The sequence below is a fragment of the Callospermophilus lateralis genome, chromosome 7 (assembly GCF_048772815.1).
Source record: "Callospermophilus lateralis isolate mCalLat2 chromosome 7, mCalLat2.hap1, whole genome shotgun sequence".
Classification (NCBI taxonomy): Eukaryota; Metazoa; Chordata; class Mammalia; order Rodentia; family Sciuridae; genus Callospermophilus; species Callospermophilus lateralis.
This window is the reverse complement of record NC_135311.1, coordinates 65,647,571-65,671,128: the sequence shown is the minus strand read 5'-3', so window position 1 is coordinate 65,671,128 and position 23,558 is coordinate 65,647,571. Positions and strand designations below refer to the sequence as shown.

The 23,558-nt window shown below is 36.0% G+C and overlaps 1 protein-coding gene across 4 annotated transcripts in view; it reads right to left on the bottom strand.

Annotated features, from left to right (window-relative positions):
* Window positions 1–8,479: 8,479 nt before the first annotated feature.
* Window positions 8,480–23,558, bottom strand: part of Evi5 (ecotropic viral integration site 5) — a 213,554-nt gene continuing 198,475 nt past the window's right edge. For all 4 annotated transcript variants that reach the window (XM_076863518.1, XM_076863519.1, XM_076863521.1 and 1 more), the window contains one exon: window positions 8,480–13,130. In XM_076863518.1, coding sequence (XP_076719633.1) covers window positions 12,819–13,130 — 312 coding nt within the window. In that variant the 3' untranslated portion in view covers window positions 8,480–12,818. The remainder of the gene's footprint in view (window positions 13,131–23,558) is intronic.

The following is a 23,558-nucleotide window of genomic DNA, read 5'->3' as shown; positions in this document are numbered from 1 at the left end:
GTCAAGGCAAACCTCAGCAGTTTAGCGAGGCCCTATGCAACTTAGTAAGACCCTAAGCAATTTAGCAAGACCCTGTACCAAAACCTGTCCCCAAATAAGAAAAAGGTTGGGTGTGGCTCATCCCTGGGTTCAATACCTGGTACCAAAAAAAAAAAAAAAAAAAAAAATCCTCCAATACTCAATACCACAAATTTTAAATTAGAATGTTTTCAGTTTAGGGCTGGGGTTGGCTCAGCGGTAAAGCACTTGCCTGGCATGCCTGAGGCACTGGGTTTGATCCTTAGCACCACATAAAAATAAAATAAAGGTTATTGTATCCACCTACAACTAAAAAAAACCAAATATATATATATATATATATATATATATATATATATATATATATATTTTTTTTTTTTTTTTTAAAGGAATGTTTTCAGTTTAAATTAGCTTGTGTTAGCTGGTGTAGGGGGGCATGCCTGTAATCCCAGTGACTTTAGAGGCTGAGGCAGCCTCAGCAATTTAGCAAGTCCTTAAGCAACTTAATGAGACCCTGTCTCAAAATAAAAAAAGGCTAGGGATGTAGCTCAGTGGTAAAGCATCCCTGGGTTCAATCCCAATTTAAAGGCAGGGGCTACAATTTATTTCAGAGAGGTTCATGCCAACAATAGGGAGAAAATGACTAAAAACAGAACATTGATTAAACAGAGTAAAGAACATTCATAGACTTCATAGTCACTACAACATAAAAAAGTTTTTTTTTTTTATAAAAGCAGATCACTGAATGTATATACATAACAACTTTTGAAAAATAAACAACTAAATAAATCAAAAAATAAGAGAGGAGAGAAAAGACAGGAAATTAAAGAGTTATCCAGGAGTCCTCAAATCCCACTAATAGAATGAGAGAGGAAATAAAAACAAAAAAAGTAATGAGAAAAATGCTTCCCCAACTAGAAGATAAGTCTCCATACCAAAAAGGACCCAGTCAGGCAGCATCCAACACACTGAGAACAGTTTCCACATCACAGGACCTCATTTGAAATTTCAGAACACCAAAGATACTGGAAGACAGTGGGAAGTTTCTGCTAACTGATGCCCAAATTATCAATCAAGTTAAACAAAAATATTTTTTGGCTAGCAATGTTTAGTAACATTTAACTACCATGACCTACCTCTGGAGGCAACTGAATGATGTAGGTTAACTGTGCTTGTAAGGCAAATTTAGAGAAAAGCATGTAGTTCAGGAAATAGAGTTGTAACATAGGAGTGGGGTAAAGGGAATTTATAGTTTGATGGCAAGGGCACAGAAGACAGGGTGGAGCAGGAAGATGCAACTGAGATTATCTGACAGATTTAACTGTAGAAAATTGTACTGAGAACCATTTGGAAGGTATGAAAAGAAAACTAAGCAAATAAAAAATGATTAATAATGCCAAGAAAAATTTATATAAGATATGTAATTGTTGAGGGATCAGGGAAGCAGATAAAAACAACTTGGTTCTGTCAACTCACCACAATTATACCAATTTTGGGATTTACATACTCTTCCACTTCTTATTATGTAACTCCTGAGTGAGGTTTTCAGTAACTTGTAACTGAAAGTATCAAATACATCTCAATCACACTTCAGAGAGGAATAAGCTGAATAAACTGGACCTAGAATTTGGAATATATAATGAAGATGAGAAAAACTTCATCACTTACTAGCTCTATAGCCTTGGGTAAGTTATCTAAGCTCTTCCTGTTCCTTAATTTTCTTATATGTAAATTGAATATACTTATAGTGTTGTGAAGATTAAATTATTTAACATATTAAAAAGTATTTAGGCTCAGGGGTTGTGGCTCAGCATACAGCGCTTGCCTTGCACGTGTGAGGCACTGGGTTCCATCCTCAGCACCACATAAAAATAAAACAGAGGTATTGTGTCCACCTACAACTAAAAAATAAATACTTTAAAAAAAAGTATTTAGCTAAATGCAATGTGGTATCCCAGATTGGAGCCTAGGACAGAAGCAAAATGGACGTTAGTGGAAAAACTGGTGGACTCTAATAAAGTCTGTTATTGTACCATTATTAATGTCTTAGTTTTGACAAATGTGTAATGGTTACACATTATGAGAAGCTGAGTAAAGGATATATAGGAATACGGGTATATGGGAGTTTGTGTTATCTGTGCAACGTTTCTGTAAATTGAAAATTATTCCAACATAAAAGATTTACTTCTTTAAAATAATTTACTCCTACCTTTTACCATATCAAAAATGGTTTATCTGGGACTGGGGTTGTGGCTCAGCAGTAGAACACTGACCTAGCATGGGTGAGGCCCTGGGTTTGATCCTCAGCACCACATAGAAATAAATAAATAAAATAAAAAAGTATGATTACCTGGGGCTGAGGCTATATAGCTCAGTGGTAGAATGCTTGCCTTGCACCAAATGAGGCACTGGGTTCAATCCTCAGCACCACAATAAACAAACAAACAAACAAATAAATAAATGGTGTTGTGTCCATTAAAAAAATGCTAAAAAAGAAAAAGAAAGGTTATCTGGTCAGGCACAGAGGTGCACGCCTGTAATCTCAGTGACTCGGGAGGCTGAGACAGGAGGATCCAAGTTCAAAGCCAGCCTCAACAACTTAGCAAGGCCCTAAGCAACTTAGTAAGACTGTCTCAAAATAAAAAACATAAAAAAGGCTGGGGATGTGGCTCAGAGATTCAGCACCCCTGGGTTCAATCCCTGGTAACAAAAACAAAAACAAAACATAAAACCCCATCAACATAATAGATAAAATGGACTTCATCAAAATGAAAATTTTGTGTTACAAAGAACACCATTAAGAAAGTGAAAGACAACTCAGAAAAAAATATCTGCGAACTCTATATTCTGAATAGGAATTTGAATGTAGAATATATAAAGAATTCTCAAAATTCAACAATAAAAAGAGCAATTTTTAAAATGGGCAAAGAATTAAGTAGAAATTTCTCCAAAGAAGATACATAAAGAATCAACAGCACATGAGAAGATGCTCAATATCATTGGTCACTAGGGAAACTTAAATCAAAACCACAACAAGATAACTATCACTTAACACCCACTAGGAAGATTAAAATTAAAAAGACAGACAATAATATATATTGATGAGGATGTGGATAAATTGGATCATTACTATGAGATTATACAGTATTGCAGATACTTGAGTAAGCCTGGCAAATTCCTCAACATGTTAAACATACAGTTATGACATGGCCCAGCAATTCTACTTCTAGTCACATCACAAGGTGGTGAACATTTATATCCACACCAAAAAAAAAAAAAAAAAAAAAAAAAGTACAAGAATGTTCACAGCATCATTTATTGTCAGCAAAGAAAAGATAATAATGCAAGTGTTCATTAACTTAATGGATAGGTAAAATTTGGTATGCTCACACAATGGAATACTATTGAACAAAGAGAAAAGAAAAAAAAAGTAATGAAGAACTAATACATGTCACAACATAGAGGAGCCTCAAAAACATGCTAGGTGAATAGACAGAAGCCCATATAGTATATGATTCTACTTAGATGTATTGTCCAGAATAGGAAAATCCATGGAAACAGAAAATAGATTAGTGGTCGCCAGTAGCTGGGAGGAGGAACTGAGGGTGACTGCCAATGGGTATGAGGTTCATTTTGTGGAGTGATGAGAATTTTTTGAAATTAGATAGTGATGATGGTTGTGCAATTCTGTGTTTATACTGAGAACTATATCAATGTGCACTTCAAAAGGCTGTTTTATGGTATGTGAATAACTCATTATGAGTTATTATTTAAAAAATTACTGAAAGTAATACTTGGCACAGAATAAGTACTATGTTTTCAAATTCTGCTGCCTCTCAATTATGTGACTTACTTTAGCCAGTGAAATGTGCCTGAAGTGATGTGTATCACTTGCTGGCAGTGGCTTTGGGAGCCAGAGCTGGTTCAACATATCCCTTTTCCCTCTGCTGTAACAATCAGCAATGTCCACAACAGAAGGGAATTCATCATCCTAGAGGAAAAACCATGTAGAGCAGAACACTAGCCAGTTTGTGATGGACATGTAACACAAGAGAAATGCTGTAACCTATAGAGATTTTAGGGTATTTGTTACCACAGAATCACCTAGCACATCCTGACTGGTTCAAGGTATGATGATGGTGATGATGATTATATTTATATTAATGACTTCTACTATTGAAACCATTAGCAGAAATCAGAAAATAGAGATTCTTGTACCATCACCTCAAACAAAATATTTATGTGGAAGGCTGGGGATGTAGCATTGTGGCAGAGTTCATGCATAGCATGCATGAGTTCCTGGATTTGATCTCCAGCATTAAAACAACATCAAAACATTTATGCTGAAATAACAGTGGAATTATAGGAGTGCAGATGAGAAGTCAAGACAAAAGGAATGTTCAGATCAATAACTATATACTGAATGGCCTGTACTGGTTCTGGGGAATTTAGAGGTACATTACCCTCTTCACTTTTTAAGGAACTCAGCTGGTAATAATAGCTGACACTGACTAAGCACGTACTACCAGCCAACCCTTTTGGGCTCCAGTGCATACATTGTCTGTAGTCTCACCAAAGAATAGTTTGGTGACCAATAAGAAACTTCTCCAATTTGGACCCACAAATAAACAATTCTATTTTAGAAAAAAATTAGTGAAGTAAATGAAAGGTTGTGGGATCTGTTTAAAATAGCTACAGAGTGTCAGGGGCTGTGAGCCAGACCAAACAGCACACCTTCCCACACACCCCACTCGGGCCTGTGATTACTCAAATCCCAGCACTAGCCCTGCGAACTGCCCTCCAGGAACATCACTCCAAAATCCATAATGGGAAGATAGTTTTGCAGGAAAGGGCAGAATTGGACCTTCTTTATTTAATCTAAGAATTTACTAAGAGTTAACTGCAGGAAATGCACAAAATGTCTTTTCTTTTTTCAAGACAGGGTTTTGCTATGTTGCCCAGGCTGTTCTCAAGCTTCTGTGGTACATTGATCCTGGCGCCTCAGCCTCTCAGAGCAGCTGGGACTACAGGCGTGTGCCACCAAGCCCGGTTACTGAAAATTTTCTATTTATAAATTTATGCCTAACATCACAGCTCTCCATTGTGTTTTTTCACTACCTCACTTAGCAGTTTGCTTTTGAAGTTCTGACAATAGTTCAGCCAGACTGAGAGAGTCTGGGGCTGGCTCAGAGACTCCTTTAGGCTGAGCAGCATGAGCTGAATGGGAAGTTTATCTGGTGCTAAAGAGGCTTCAGAGATGAACATTTATTCATGCACCAACGGTTTTGAAACTTTCTGTTTGTAAATGGAGAGGGATTGGTTCAATTCTGTGCTCCAGTGACTGGCACAGGGCAGAAGCTGGACCTTAAGACATACAAATCAGAAGTGGCAAAGCAGATGAGTGGGGAATAAGATGCTATTCCTCCTTCCCATGATTCAGCCTGATTGATTAGGGAATTCCACACACCACTGTGCCTTGAGGGTAGGCACAATGAACAGTAGGACCAAGGAAGTGTACCTGGTCCAGACCTAGAAAGGGAAGGGGAGAGGTGACACCAGAGACCAGGTTTGCAGGAGAGGAAGAATCCCTTGGTGGTAGGGGAAAGAGATGAGGTTCAAGATGCAGTGAGTGGACTGGCTGCTCTGTTCTATTAGTTGTGGAGGGCTGTATGCATGGCAGTCTATTCCTCCCCAAAGCAGAGAGGCAAGGAACAGTTAGGAGTCTGCAGGTGCATCTCAACTGCCACAGCACCTCTCAGCCTTGGAGTCTCTCATGTGTACAGTATGTACTTCCTTTAAAAAAAATCAGATAAACAATATCTTTAAAAGTCAACCAGTGTCTTTCCACCTGACTCTGCTCTCCTGTTACTGAGGATGACCTCAGAGATCTTAAGCAGTCTCTGAAAAAGTGCCAGGCCTGGCAGCAAGGATGTGAGGATGTGGCAGATTTCTGATCTTGCCCTGGACATAGTAGCAGCTACCTTCTGAGAGCCAATACAAGAGGATTTTTAAAAGTTCTCTGGGCTTGAACATGCCCACTGGTTTAAGAAGCTTCATTTCCAGATGGGTTCAGTGTCACATGCCTGTAATACCAGAGGCTAGGAAGGCTGATGCAGGAGGATCCTGAGTTCAAAGCCAGCCTCAGCAACTTAATGAGGCATCAAGCATCTCAGTGAGACCCTTTCTCTAATATATATATATATATATATATATATATATATATATATATATATATATATATATATATAAATAAATGAAGGCTGGGGATGTGACTCAGTGGTTAAGTGCCCATGGGTTCAACCCCCAATATCTCTTCCCCCAAAAGTGCTTCATTTCCAGATATTCTTGGTAAAATCTAGAGTACAGTAGAGAAATAAATCCAATCAGGTGACTTTAGCATGTACATGAGTAGGTCATAGGATAAGCAAGAATGGGGCACAGTATACAAGTATGATGGCAGAGTCTATGGCCCTGCTCTGGTACAAAGGGTAAGGGCAATAGTATGGGCAGGAAGGGGGAAGGGACACGAGAGGGCCCTCCTCCAAGTTGGATGTTCTCTCTGAACTCCTGTGGCATTGCATCTGTACCTCTGTATCTCTCATCCTATCTGTGTGGATGGGAGTTGGTCTGGCTCATCTTTACCTCCTCAAAAGGGCCTGGTCGATGCCATGTGCTAGAGCAACGTTTTTCAGTAATTAGAGGTCTCTGGAGCTAAGCTGGCAGAATTCTGGGTTCCCCACTGACATTTGTATTTCACAGATGTTCTTTCATTTCAATAGTGAAGAAACTAAGGTGAAGTACTTTAATCTTTATTTATCCAACAAATATTTGTTGAGAACCAACACACTGTTATGAACACTGGAGATAGAGATAAAAATCTCTGCACTTTGAGTCTTGCATCCCAGTGAGGAGACAAGCTAAACAGATGAAGGTGTAAATTGCAAAGGAGGTCAGACAGTAATTGGTACTGAGGAAAGGCAAGCAGGTGATGATACTTTGTATCAGAGAACCAAAGGAGAGAGGGAGCCAGCCTTGTGGGATATGGTAGCTGGTGTCAGGAAGGGCAAGGACCTGGTAGGGTGTCACCCAAAGAACAGCATGAAAGCCATGACATTCTGAGATTTGTCCAGGTTTAGTCCACACAAAAACTGAGTACCAGAACTCTATGCCTCAGCAGTTTTTTATTTCATAGGCATTGTGAAATTTATAACTCTTCAGGTTTTACTTCTTTTTCCCTTCTGAGTCTCTTTTAAAAAATCTTTCGTTTGTAAGTCGAATCTAAGTCTTAATATGCTTAGTATTTATTATTCTAGGTTAATAATTTCTTTTGTTTAGTTGTAGATGGACACAATACCTTCATTTATTTTTATATGGTGCTGAGGATTGAACCCAGAGACTCACATGGGCCAGGCATGTGCTCCACCACTGGGCTACAACCCCAGCTCCCATTTTTCTGATATAAGGTCTATTTTGTCCAGACTGGCCTTGAACTCCTGGGTTCAAGTGAGCCTCCTGCTTCACCCTTCTGAGAAGCTGGTACTACAGGTGTGCACTGCTGTATCTGACAATAATTTCTAAGCGCACAATTCAGTGGCACTAAGTACATTCAGTGTTATTTGCAAGTGGAACCTACAATGTGTCTACCTTATTTCACTTAGCATAATTCTTTAAAGGTTCACCCATACTGTTATCATGTATCAGAATTTCATTCCTTTTAACCGCTGTACAGTACATATAGATGTTATTTACCCATTCATCTGTCAATGGACTCATGAGTTGTTTTCACCTTTTGACTATTGTAAATAATGCTCCCATGAACATTGGTGTACAAATACCTGAGTCTCTGAGTATTAATCTAGAATTTCTAATCATATGGTAATGCTGTTTAACTTTATTGAGGAACCACCAAAGTATTTTCAACACTGGCTATACAATTTTACATCACTAGTAGCAATTCACAAGGTTTTTGGTATCTAGTGAATAGAGGCCAGAGATGCTACAAAACATCTTACAATGTATGGGATAGCCTCCTGCAACCAAGTTATTTGGCCCCGAATGTTAATATTGCCAAGGTGGACAAATCCTGGATTACAGCTATTCTGTCATATTTCATGAATCAAGTCCATAAAATCATTCTGAGCATAAAGCAGAGCATATTGATCTTTTGCTTCTGAATTAAATGATATTGTGTTTAAGTTTTTTTTACTATTAGTAACTCCATATGCATGTCCAAATCACATATTTGAACGTATTTATTGAATTAGGTGCTAATTAATTTAATAGTACAATGTGAAATGAAAACATTGTTATTTTTAAATGCAAATCTTCTATAAGAACAAGCATTATCTGTGTTTTGCTGCCCCTCCCCTTTTAAAGATGAACAATTTAAGGAAACAAGTTCTTACAAAATGGAAAACTTTAATTGTTTAAAGCAAAGGCACAAGTAAACATTTCAGGTTATTATACAATGTTACAATAAAAAATTCCAACAGTAAAATGAAATACATTATAACTTTGCATCTCTTAAGTATATTGAATGTATTATTCTATCATCTCTTCTTTGGAGTGAAAAGAAGGGATAGGTAGATCAATGGATGTGATGTAAAAACTTGGATTACAAATAGTATCCACTCTACTTTCAACCAGAAATTTTAATTAATTTGGTACAAAAAATTAAATTTAAGTGGATTAATTTTAAAAGCGTAAGTTTTTTGTTAATGTAGAGCAGCAATCTTTCAAGCTAAAACTCTTTGTTTTAATAAGTAAATCTTTGATTTCACAAAATGTTAACCTCCAAAGCCTAGTACTATACAACAATCAAGCTAGTCATGAAAGAGCTTTACCAGAACATAATTCATACACTTATTTTACCTTAAATCTGAATATTACAATACATTATGTAAATGACAAATGAGGAACCAAATGATTTCTTATGATGTCAGAAATAATATATTTCAAAAGATCTAAATCTTATTTTCAATCAAAGGCACTATCTGGAGAGTAACAAGCTGCATCATGTTCAGAGCTAAGAAAAAGCTTTTTTCAGTTAGTTGGAACTTGATGTCTCAATTAGCAAATAATGAGTGTTTACTATCAAGGAGGAAAAAATAATAGAAATTGTGTAAAGTTACATCTTTGACTTCTTTTGCCAAGAAGAAAGAGTTCATAGGTTGGGCTGGGGATGTGACTCAAGCGTAATGCACTCGCCTGGCATGTGCAGGGCACTGGGTTCAATCCTCAGCACCACATAAAAATAAAATAAAGATGTTGTGTCCACCGAAAACTGAAAAATAAATATTTAAAAAAGAATCTCTCTCTCTTAAAAAAAAAAAAGAGTTCATAGGAGCATGCTACCATGCCTGGCTTACCACTAATTTTTAAAAAGTTTATTGATGTCTTTTCTTGTTCTTCAGGTCTGTTTCATTATTCAATGCAATTTCCACTTTATTCAGATGACCTATGGCCTTTACTCTCAGCATATCAACCCACAGTGCCAAAGATATCAGTAAGGTAATTATCCTAAAGAGGCAAGTTTTTCCATTGTAATTTGATTTACAAAATAGGAGAGATTAAATAAAATCTATCAGGGAATATGGTCCAATATTTCAAAAGTCTTGAACATACTAAACACTAATTTGAATAAAATGGAGTCAAATTAAGACATACTATCCTATTGCATCCTAAATGTCAGGAAGATTTTAAATTCTTCTAAGATGTTTTTGAATCAAAGTTTTTTTTTTTTTTGTTGTTGTTTTTTGGTTTGGAGATAGAGTCTTGCTACATAGCCCAGGCTGGCCTTTGACTCCTGGACTTTGTCAGGTGACCCACCACCTCAGCCTCCAGGGACAACTCCAGGTATACACTACTACACCTGGCTTGAATTAAAGGCCTTAAATGAGAAGAATGTTGTTTCTAGTTTTGCATGGTCCAAATTAGAAGAGCATCAACAGAATAATGTTTACTTATCCTAATTCTTTTAACACCTAATTCTAACCACAAAGAGTACTTATGAAATTCTTTAGAATATCTTTCAAAATGTGACTCTAGAAAGATGTCCTATTTTAAAATTAAATTGTAACATTTCTCAGTGAAGCATACCCTAAAAATATTAATGATACATATTTCAAAGAATACTGCTGGGATTCTGGAATTCATTCCTTTCTTTCTCCTCTAAAGTTTCAGGTATTCTTCAAAAATTTTCTATGGAATCATAGATTATCATATAAGATAGCTGGTATACTTTTCAATTTGAATAGTTGTGGAACAAAAGATCCACCAGAAAATTTTATGTTTCTAAATCATTACCTCAACAGAAAAGAATATGGTTTCATCTTCTATCAAACTAAAGAAGCAGCCTAACATTTTGGAGTATCCAGATCGAGTTTTTTTCTGTAAAGGGCCGGAAAGTAGATATTCTATGCTATGAGGGTCCATGATCTTCAATATAACTATTTCAACTCTGCCATTATAGCCATAAAAAAATGGCAGGGTATGGTGGCTCATACTTGTAATCCCAGGAACTTTGGCAGCTGAGGCAGAAGAATTGCAAGTACCAGGCCAGCCTCAGCAACTTAGTGAGACCCTGTCTCCTTAAAAAAAAAAAAAAGTGTATGTGTGGGTTACCAGGAATGCAGCTCAGTGATAAAATGCCCCTGGTTCAATCCCCAGTACTGCAAAGAAAAGAAAATATGGCAAATGGATAAGGATAGCTGTGTTCCAATCAAACTTTACGTATGTACACTGAAATCTGAATTTCATACTTCTTTTATGTGACATAAAATATTATTCTTTTGAATATTCCTCAACTAAAGTAAAAACAGGAAGATGACTGGAATTAGCTTGGGGGCTATACTTTGCTGACTCTTGGTCTAGATTATTCAGATTTCTTGATGTGGGGGTCAAGGCAATAATATGACCATGACTCATCTCACTTCACTTGGGTATTGATAACCTTCTGGAATGACAGTATAGACGCCAAAGAAGAATCCCCAAAGCTTTAGGATTTTAGGAATAATACCAATTCTAGGAGTAGTATCTATACTCATAACTGTAGGGCTTATGAGTGCTGATATTCATGTATGTCTATAGGTATGCATATTCAAAAATATACAAATCTATTAAATCACTTAAATCATATTGTCAGAAAAGCAGAAAATTGAGAAATTTATTAGCTGGACCACTTTAAATGCTTTAGTGTCAGAGAGATCTGGATTAAAATCTTGGCTCCATTAGTTATTAGCTTGTGACAACAGGTAAAATTACCTAACCATTAGAATTTAACTTGGTTCAATGGACTCAGAAGGCATGTTTTCAATTGCATTTCTCAGGCAAAAAAATAGCTACATACATCCTTGCTGGAAAAGCCTAGTCCACAATGTAACATAAGGCTTAACTTCTGGTTTTACACAAAAACTACTTTTGTCTTTTCAAGTCCATTCCATCATATTGTGCAAAATTGTCCTTCCACACTACTGATTTCTACTTTCCTCTCATCCTCTATGGCTATTCCTTTCATAGGCTGCTAATAAAAATGAGAGTGGAAAGTATCCAGTCAATACATTCTTTCTGTCTTTCCACAGGTAAGTGTAATTTGGATAGTTCTTCTAATTTATCAATGACAGGCATTCAGTTTTCTAGGAAAAAGTCTAAATTGTAGAAAAGGAAGAATTAGTAGGATTTGTATGGCTTCATCTATTATTTAGAATTTGAAGAATTTGAAGATAATGTTCATAGATTATTTGCAGATATAATTGCTTTGCATCTTGGGCCTTAGTCCACTGCTTAAATTATATTAAGTAGAATATCAGCATAAGTAATATGTGCTATAACTTCTTTAATCATGAAAAATTTATTAGTTAATATACATGAAGTAAAAGATTTCATCAATAGTGTTTCTGAACAGGCATCAGTTATGAATATGCTAGTGTTGAATGCTAAGCAAAATACTAAAACTATTAAAATATTAGTGTCTGGTTTTCTTTTTAAATTTTCTTTTGACCTACTATGTACAGAAGTTCTGTGAGAATGCTGAAAGAAGTCATTCTGCAATATGATATTCCTCATGTAAAATAATATCTGATGTTGGATATACAGATTCATAAATATGTACAAATTAACAATATATTTATAGTTAACTTACTACTTTTACCAATAACTGACACATGGAAGCTTCCATATGCACATAAAAGTTAGAAATTAAAACAAAACTTTAAACTCTGAAAATAGTTAACAATTTGTTTATAAAATTATATAGGAAAAAAGGCTTTGTGTTTAAGAACCTCAATGGCTCCCTAATAAAATAGTAATTTTAGTGGCCAAAAAAAAAAAATCCCCAAAACACAAAAATACAATATCAATCAGATATATGTCTTGGTCAAATGTCTGCAGATAGCCTTGAAAACAAATTGATAAACAAATATACAATTTGTTCACTGAGCATAAATATTGCACAAGAACAGTTTTATCTGAAGAAAATTCAATTTTCCATAGTTTTGAACTTCAAAATGGTTCTCACATTTAGATAGTTACATTTTCTAAACAAGAAATATTAATGTTCATTAATACTGTTAAAACCTTATTTTACCCATTAACCATATTCCAGTCAACTTTATGGTAATGGAAAATCAGTGGTGAAGATTTGGCAAAGATAAAAAAAGGCAGATAGGATTGTAAAATATATATATGTGTGTGTATATATATATATATATATGTACATATGAAACAGATAAATCCAAAAAAATCCCTAATCATAGGACAACTGGATCCCTTAAAGAAATCTGTAGTCTGGGTCACAGTGACGGTCAGACAGTGGTTGAGTGTGACTCTCTTCGTGGGGGCCGCTCTTCTTGGATCCTTCGGTGACTCTCCCTGGTCTCCAGCACATTGTCTTCTGTTTCGCTTTCACTACCATCTGCCACAGTGGGGTCCAAAGACATTGGGCCTGATTTTCTGTGCAAGGGAAAACCAATGCCACTTTCCTGTAAGGAGTTATCTATAAAATCTTCATCTGAGGAATGGAATGATTCATCATCTCCTATTAAATGGTTGACAATGTGAATTCCATCAAAAGGAGGTTGGCCTGAGAAGCTCCTCTGGCCTTTTAGGCACCTGAGCTGTTAAAACAAAACCCAAATTAATTTACTCAAATGGAGGAAACACACACATAAGTCAATAAAATAAATGTTTCATGTTTAACAAACAAAATATCTTGATCTTTTTCTATTTATAGACATAATAATAATTACCAGTTTTTTTTTTTTTCCAGTGCTGGGGATTGAACCCAGGGCCTCATACATGCTAGGCAAGTGCTCTAACACTGAACTACACTCCAGCCCCCCACATTGCCATTTTTTGAGTGACTTCTATGTGTTATGTAATTGACACAGAACTTACTTTAATTGAAGCACCACAACAATCCTATGTGATAGATTTTATTATCCCAATTCTACGAATTAGGAAATGGAGAATTAGAGTAGCTTGCTAATGTCAGATACCTAATAGCAGAGTTTAGATTCAAACTATCCCTTCACTATATTAGATATAATAAAATTAACTCCCAAGTACCCATTACCTAACTTCAACAACCTTCACATCATGAGCAATCTGGTTTCATTAGACCAGATTATTCTGAGATAAGTCCCAGACAGCCTATCAATTCACCTATAAATATTTTCACTGTATTTCTAGAAAATATGAACTTACAGACCAAGCTCTTATTATATATCACATACTCTGTCTTGAGAGTATGTCTCCATAATTCTGTAAATGATGAAAATTATTTAGAAATCATTAAAATTTGCTAAGAGTCTCTATCCTGTTACAATACCCCAAAGACCACAACACTATCACTCACAGTTAGGGCAGGAAAACTGCTTCCCATTCAGTGTTTCCTGCTGCATGGCGTGAATGCCAGTTATGGATAACATTTCTGCTTTCTCTCCTCCCTCCTCCCCAGGGAGGAACTTGTCTCTCCAGGGAGCAGGGAGAGGAATGGTACATATCACACAGCTCTTTTTTCCCTTTTTCTTTCTTTGGAGACCAGACTCTATTCCTCTATCCCTGGAGTTTAACAGGACACACCATCATTGAGGAGGTCAAAGTACTGGGTGGGCAAGTCTGATAATCCTAGAGTTCAGTATTGGAACAAAGCTAAATCTAAACCACATTCTCCAAAAGCAATTTTATCAGGATTAAAGATGGTTTCTTTTCATCATCTGCCATGTCTTTACCTAAATTCCTCAAACTCCCAAACTTACCACCATGGATACTATTATTTCCACTAACATATAATTAAGAGACCAGCTCTGTCCTCAAGAGTTTATGTTCTAAATATGAAGTTTAATTTTGATATTTTTCACTTGTTTTATTGCTCCTATATAACATGAACTTTCTCCCACAACAAAGCAGAATTAAAAAAAAAAGCTACCAAATATCTTGACTACTATTAAAGATCTTGCTAAAATATACTCCATGTGTCTTACCTTTATGATTATTATTGACCCTCATTCTTGTTTCTCAGGGACAAAATCCTAGTCACTATCTTTCAAATCTTAAGATAAAGGCAATATGAAATATTCAGGAAATATTACATATACTTTCAAAACTAACGGTTCTGAGAGTAAAGACATTACAGCCTTGCTATAACACCTTCCAGCTTTCCTGACAGACTTCCAGGAAGAAGTGAAGCAACCTCAGCATTTCTCTGCTTGCATGTGACAACAGGACACAAGAGATGCTAGGGCTCAGTAATGACATGTGACCCAGGCAGACCCTCAGCCATAAAGAAATTCTCCTGCCTTGAACTAAGAGAACAAACTTATAGTGAGGTACAATGAAATTGAAATACCACTCTTTTCTCCTTGGCAAAACAGAAAAGATCTAAATTCGGAGTTGAATTTTTAGAAAAATGGCACAGAGCACCACAAAGACCTCTCTCAAGGTTGTGATACCAATGGCATCATTACAACTGCCAGGTCTGATGCAACATCCTATATTCACCATATTGCAACACATGATTTATAGCTCCAAATGTTAAAGTCAGTTAATCTCTTCCTTTCTCTTTCCCCCCTCCATCACTTCTTCAGAAGTGTTTACTTCTGAAGAAATATTATGGAACACATGCCTTCCTTCTGTCTGGATGTTATAAAGGAGTATAGCAGAGAAACCCCAACTTCCCAGTTGTTTGGAAAGCTGTGGCTTTCCTTTGTTCTAACAAAATTTATCGGAATTAAAACTAGTCAGTCTCAGGGCTGGAACTGTAGCTTAGTGGCAGAGCGCTTGCCTAGCACGTGTGAGGCACTTGGGGTTTGATCTTTAGCACCACATAAAAACAGATAGATAGATAAATAGATAGATAGATAAAATAAAGGCATGCTGTCCATATGCTGTACAATTGTAAAAAAAATTAAAAAACAAAAAACTAGGCAGTCTCTTGCCAGATGTAATTACAGAAAGTTAACTATGAGTTGAGGGATAATTTTCTTAACACTAAAGGAGATGCCTCTTTATTTGAGAACTGATAATATACCAAAGGCAGAGATATTTTTTGGTGAAAGAAAGAAAAGATGAAAATAAGGGACTATCTGGTGAAACTGAAGCTATCCTGTGGACTCAGGTATGTGCACACACTGGTTTTGGTGAGGGAGGAGACCTATACAGGCCCTGAAAGCAGGCATTTGGGCAGAGAGTTCCAGGGTACTTGAGTATGGTCATCCTGAATACCTGTGAATATACATGTTGCACTGCTTATCGTTATTATCAGACTTTAAGAAGCTAATTATATTTAGAAACAGATAATCTTCTCAAACCCTTCTCTGCCTCTCTTTCTTACAAAAAACCAAAATCTTCATGGTATTATGGACAACAAACTTAGGTTCAGATATTTTATATAATCCACTGATCACCTACATCAGAACTGAGGATACCTGTTAAAAATGTAGTTTCCTTCTCCAGATTTAAGGAATCAAAATTCTAGGAGTGAAACTCCAGAATCCACATTTTACAAGCATTTCAGGAGATTCTGATATACTCTGAAGTTTGAGAATCATTGTGGAGGTTGGGGGTATGGCTCAGTGATACAATTCTTGCCTAGCATGCATGAGGCCCTGAGTTTGATTCTCAGCAGAGGGGGTAAAAATAACAGAATGGTATACCTTCTGTTCAAACCAAATGAGAATAAGATAGTAAGTAGATAATTTATATTAAATGGAATTCTTAATTATTCAGGACAAAAGTTTCTGAAGGACGACTATCCATTTCATATGTGTCTGGTATATACAAGTGGATGCCATTTTTCCAGCAGCAAAATCAAGCTGTACTGGGCCAATTTGACCACCTGGAGGTCAGCACAAGAAACACTTTGTTTAAATAATGTTCCTGGAACTTACTCTTTCTGGCATAGAGGGTAAGGTTTAGGAATGTGTATGTTCAAAAAATCTGAATAATTCTGCTGCATATCCCAGGATAAGGACCATTTCTCTTGGCAATGTTTTTTGTTTATTTTGTGGTTTTGTTTACCTCTTTTGGGTCAATTATGGGACTGAGAATCTGATAAAAGCTACTGACACTCTGTCTTAAAAAGAAAACACATAATTTAGCATGCTATTTTGATGCTCATTGTCCATCCTAATTTTTAGATAAACATTACAGGAATATCTTCATGACACTTAGCAACAACAGAAACTCTTGTGAAATGCCTGTAATATGTTCATATCATTGAAAAAGAAAAAAATATATTTCCAGGTACATTAGACATAGATCCAAGAGCTGCCAAGAAAACAGAGGCACCACGACTCTCTGGAATTGTAAGTACAGGAATTTCTCTCTGAAGAGAATCTTGGGACACCCCAAAGGACGGTTATAGCTAGACTGCCCTACAATAAAGACCATGGTCAATAGTCCTACCCAAAGATTCAAGACTTCCTGTCAGCTTTTCAGTTCCCTAGCCTTTAAGTCTGAGCAGAAAATCCCATATTATCAGAGACTGGAGATAGTGTCTAAGAGAAGGCAGAAATTAAAAAAAAAGTCAACAAAGAGGAAAGAGACTATCTTGGGAGAAAGATAAATTAAAAAAAATTTTTCTTCCCTATGAAAACACTACATAAAAAGAAAATAATGACTAACTGTCAAAAATAATCTTCATTACATTTTTAGTTTTATTATAACCTTTACTTTTATTTACTTATTTTATTTTGTGGTACTAAGGATTAAACCCAGAGGCCCTCTACCACTGAATCATATCCCCATCCTTTTTGTTTTGAGACAGGGGCTCAATATCATTACAACATTTTAGTGTATCTTTCAAGATAATTTTTCTAACCTTACTTTTCAAAAAAAAGTAAGATTGGTCACTTTCCTTTTTGTTTTGTATCCTGCTTTTTCACTTATTATCACAAACATTTCTCAGTAACATAATCTATTGGCTACACAATGTCTCATTTGCAACCACAGCATCACCTGCTTAGCCAGTCCTCTTGTTGGGATATTTAGGTTTACAGCCTACCCGTTACAAACAGCACTGCCACCAACATTCAGAAATAAAATTTTTAACCTTTATTTTATTTATTTCTTTTTATGTGGTGCTGAGGATCAAACCTAGTGCCTCACAAGTGCTAGGCAGGTGCTCTACCACTGAGCCCCGCTACCAGCATTTCTGAAGACACAGCTCTGCAGAGTTGCCTTGTAATTTATGATGTATAACCAGAAGTATAGAATACAGCTAAAGACTTCAACATTCTTAAGAAGTTTGATTTCTTATGGTTAAACTTCCCTCCAGAGAGATTGCAAGAATTCATATACTGGAAAAAAGTTTTTATTTGGTAATCAAGCAAGTGAAAAATTTTAGTTTTTATTATGGAATATTTTTGAAAATAGACAGTAGTGTAGCTGACCCCATATTGCCATCATCCAGCTGTCACAATTGTCAAATTATGGCCACTTTTGTTTCAGCATAACACACTGCCCTTCCAACCCAGGATTACTTAGAAGGAAATGAAAAAGGATTTTTGTGGTATATGTGCTGGGAATAGAACTCAGGGACTTGTGTATAATAAGCATAAGCCCTATCACTCACTGAGGTATATTCCCAGCTTAAGAAAAAAAAGTTTTTAATTGTAACTTTGGCCTGTTTAACTGAAAAATTTTTAAAAAATTGTATTATATAACCTAAATTCATCCTTCAGATTCTTTTATCCCTAACACAAGTATGTAAAATAAGCAAAAACAAGCTTATTATGTTAAAACCATTGTTTACTTTTAATGGATGCCTTCTAGTGTCTATAACATTTTAAAATAACTTATTTTAGGTATTAATTAGATTTGAGAATTTACAAACAACATGAGCAAAAGAGTCCACAAATACCAGAGAGATGATCTCACTGGCAGTTCAACTCAGTAAGTCTCTCTGGAACCCTTACTTCTGTGAGAATGTCTGTAATAGTTAGTTAGGGTGCCCTTCTGATTTCCCAATTATCTGAATCAGTAATTTATAAATTTAGTATGCCTAAGAGCCAACAGGGTTTATAATATTAAAAAATACAGATTCCAGAGCTCTACTTTAAAATATCTGGATTTAACAGCTAGGACTAAGGAGTTTATTATTTTTTTAAAATTTCTTTTATCTTAAACTTTATTTTATTTTATTTTTTATGTGGTGCTGAGGATTGAACCCAGTACCTTAGATATGCTAGGCAAGCGCTCTATCACTGAGCCACAAACCCAGCTCCTGAGGAATCTATTTTAAACAAGTAGTTAGTTCAGAAGAGGACAGTCCATAGATTCATTTTGAAAACAGTGTTCTAAATAATCTGTACCTTTTTTGTGTGCATGCTGGGGGTTGAAATCCAAATATTCTTCATAGGATCATATTAAAAAAACACAAAAAAGGAACATAAATAAGTTTGGATTCAGAAGATTTCTTGTTTATTGCTGCCATCTTCATAATATTCATATTTTTAAAATACTCTGCCTTAAATGTGGATGGACACACAGACAAGTAATATAAAGAATTATGAGGCCAATAAATATTACTTTTATATGTTTTTTTTAATATTTATTTTTTAGTTTTCGGCGGACACAACATCTTTATTTGTATGTGGTGCTGAGGATCGAACCTGGGCGGCACGCATGCCAGGTGAGCGCGCTACCACTTGAGCCACATCCCCAGCCCCAAATATTACTTTTAAAGTGAAAGAAATAAAATTAAGAATTAATAAATGGGATGGACTCCAACTAAAAAGTTTCTTCTCAGCAAAAGAAACCATCCATGAGATGAAGAGAGAGCCTACATTTTGGGAACAAATTTTTGCCACATGTACATTAATAGAGCAAAATCTCCAGGATATATAAAGAACTCAAAAAACCTAACACCAAAAAAACCCCAAAAAACAACCCAATCAACAAATGGGCTAAGAAGCTGAACAGACACTTCTCAGAAGAAGATATACATTCGATCAACAAACATATGAAAAAATGTTCAACATTTTTAGTAATTAGAGAAATGAAAATCAAAACTATTCTAAGATTTCATCTCAGTCCAGTCAGAATGGCAGTTGTCAAGAATACAGACAACAATAAGTGTTGGCGAGATGTGAGGGAAAAGGCACACTCAGACATTGCTGGTGGGACTGCAAATTGGTGCAACCAATCTGGAAAGCAATACGGAGATTCCTTGGAAATCTGGCAATGGAACCACAATTTGACCCAGCTATTCCACTCTTCAGTCTATACCCAAAGAACTTAAAATCAGCATACTACAGTGACATGGACACATTAATGTTTATAGCAGCTCAATTCACAATAGCTAAACTGTGGAACCAACCTAGATGCCCTTCAATAGATGAATGGATAAAGAAACTTTGGTATGTATCCGCAATGGAATATTACTAAGCATTAAAAGAGAATAAAATCATGACATTTGCAGGTAAATGGATGGAGTTGAAGAATATCATGCTAAGTGAAGCAAGCCAATCCCAAAAATCAAAAGCTGAATGTTTTCTCTGATAAGTGGATGCTGATCCACAATGGGGAACAAGCATGTGAAAAATGGAGGAACTTTGGATTTGACAAAGGGGAGGGTAGAGTTGGGGGGTATGGGGGTAGGAAGATGGTGGAATGAAATGGATATCATTACACTAGGTACATGTATGACTGCACCTGTGGTGCAATGCTACAGCGTGTAAAACCAGAGAAATGAAAAGTGCTGCTGTGATTGTGCACAGTGAATCAAAGTGCTTTCTGCTGTCATGTATACCTAGTTAAAATAAATAAATTAATTAAAAAAAAAGATATGACCTTCTCTTTAGGGTTTACAGACACCTTCACCATCTAGCTTTACATCTGGGCCCAACAGGGTATTTTACAGGACTCATCATTTAAGGGTACCATGCAACGTTAGACATTTTAACATGTCTACATTGAGCCACAGACCATGAGTGTACAAACAGTGCCAGAACCTTCTCTTCCTTCCCCCCTGTCAAGTGTTAATCTTCAAGTTTTAATTTAACGATTGACTTCATTTCTAGGTGATTAACTATATCCTTTAAAGATTAATATGTGTACCCTTAATTAAGAGGCCTTCATAGAATAACTACTTCTTAATACTGCTAAATAGCCAATTGAGAGAGAAATGTGTGTGTGTGTGTGTGGGGGGGGCTGGGCACGAAGAGGCATCTGTTATAAAATATGAGTCAATTCAGGGCTGGGGATATATAGCTCAGTTGGTAGAGTACTTGCCTCGAAAGCACAAGGCCATGGGTTCAATCCCCAACACCGAAAAAAAAAAAAAAGTCAATTCAAAATCAGTACCTATGATGGTACTACTTTTATTAAATTCTTCTTATATAGCTTAATATCTCTTATCTGGTTAGGAATTTTAGGATGATTCTGCAATATCCTTTTAACATTTATGTTTGAAATTTACCTTTAAAAGTGATCAGTGTAACTAAAAAGAACCAATAAAAAATAAAGTGATCAATGCCATCCAACATTTTAAAAACATTGGTACCTATAACTCTGTACTGCTTCTTTCAGATCTAGGCTCTCTCATTAAACAACCAAAAAGTTTTATGCAACTGGGCTCCAGTTTCAAATAGGTCTCAAGACCATCTCTAGGGAAATTCTGGAAATTTAAATTTAAATTTAGGAAATTTAAAACCTTTACACACGTGAAAACACAAATTAACATATACCCTTCTTAAGAGAAGAGTCCTTTCCAAGACTCTGTAAGATCTGTTCACTTTGAATGACTGAATCTATTCTAATTATTCTTTCTGGTTAGAAATTAGTACATAATGTCACACATCTGAAAGGCCTTTTTAGATAGATGAAGCATGTGCTTAAAGAATGGAGGACAAAGGGAATGGCAGGCTTGAGGAACTGCTAGGCAGTTTAATATTAGTGTGTTAAGTGTGGAGGGGTTGGGAGGGGTGACACATAGGAATCCCAAATACATACATATATATATTGCTATGTGAACGTGACTTATCTGAAATGCTACAGTGTATGATTATAATTATATGATATTCTGGAAAAGGCAAAATTATGAAAACAGTAAGTAATCCAGTGGTTGCCAGGGGTTCAAGGAGAGAGAAGGAGGCATGGAATGTAGATGGAATATAGGGGATTTCTCAGCAGTCTGTTATGTTATTGTAATGGTAGATGTATGTCATTGTACATTTTTTCCTTTATGTTGTTTATTTATTTTTATGTGGTGCTGAGGATCAAACCCAGAGCCTCCCATGTGCTAGATGAGCACTCTACCACTGAGCCACACCCCCAACCCCTGTCATTGTACATTTGTCTGAACACAGAATGTATAACACAAAGAAGTACTCTATTGTAAACTATGGGCTTCAGTTAATAATAAAGTACCAATATTGGTTCTTTGATTGTAACCTATATATCAAACAAGCATAAGAAGTCAACAGGGGAAACTAAATTTAAGGGGCATTTGAGAACTCTGTACTTTCTATTTAATTTTTTTGAAAACCTAAGATTGTCTCCCAGGATAAAATCAACTGATTAAAAATTCTATGTTCTATGGTATTTTCCTATGGCCAAAATGCTCTAATGTCAAAACTGCTTAAAAAATTGAGACTATATCTATTTCAATACTTTGTTTAGCCTCCCTCCCTGTCCCCACTTTTTAAAAGAGATAAAACACTGTAGATTATACAGATTTTAAGTAAACAAGTTGATAATTCTTTACTTATATATATACCTAAAACTATCACCCATATTAAGATGTTTCTAGCATCCCAAAAGGCTTGTGTATACTCTGTTCATCCAGTGATTACCTTCTCCAAAGGTAAGTAACCACCATTCTGATGTCTATCCCTATAAAACTGTTCTAAAGGATCATTTCAATGTCCTTGTTTGTGTCTGGCTCCTGTCATGCATCATGTCTGTGATTCATCAATGCTGGCATTTAGAGAAGTAGTTCACTTTCCCAGTGTGTCCTAGTATTCAATATGTAAATACCCATCACAATTTGCCATTCCACTGCCAATGGCCATCTGAGTCACTTCCAGTTTATTATATTATATACCCAGGAGTGTAACTGCGAATATATATATTCACAAATTATATATATTAAACTTAAGTAGATACTGCCAAACCCTTTTCCTAAGTGTAATAATCGGCTCCTTAATATTTGCAAAAGATCTTTTGTCTTACCGCCTGTCACTTTAGTTGTCAAAGCAAATTAACAGTTCCTTAACTGATAATAATTAATAACTTCAATTCATGTGTTTAATACAAAATACAACACTGAAATTTTCAGTTACCCAATCATTTTAATTAAGATGTGGAATACGGGCTGGGGATGTGGCTCAAGCGGTAGCGTGCTCGCCTGGCATACGTGCGGCCTGGGTTCGATCCTCAGCACCACATACAAACAAAGATGTTGTGTCCGCCAAATACTAAAAAATAAACATTAAAAATTCTCTCTCTCTCTCTCTCTCTCACCTCTCTCTTTAAAAAAAAAAAAAAAGATTTAAGATGTGGAATACAACTGGGCACAGTGGCACACACCTTAATCCCAGCAGCTTTGAAGGCTGAGGCAAGAGAATTCTGAGTTCAAAGCCAGCATTAGCTACTTAGCAAGGCCCTAAGGAACTCAGTGAGACCCTGTCTCTAAATAAACTACAGAAAAGGGCTGAGGATGGGGTTCAGAGTGGTAAAGTGCCCCTGAATTTAATCCCTAGTACCAAAAGCCAAACAAACAAAAATCTGATGTGGCATACATTGTTGGTGGGAGCATAAATTGGTACGAGCACTTGGGAAAATGGTTTGGCAGTATTTACTAAATATCTAAATACCCTATACCAAGAATAATCATGTGTTTCAGCTTCATTAAGACAGTTCAGGCTTATGCCTGTTGTCACAGCAAAATTATCTATAGTGTCCTACTTTCATTCTCAAAAGTGTTCTGGTTTGAACAATAATTATAATGGTCCCTAAGCAATTTCATCAGTAAGTATATGAACAACAGAAATAAGTATACTGTACCAAAAAATTTACAAAAGAACTCTTAATAGTTTTAT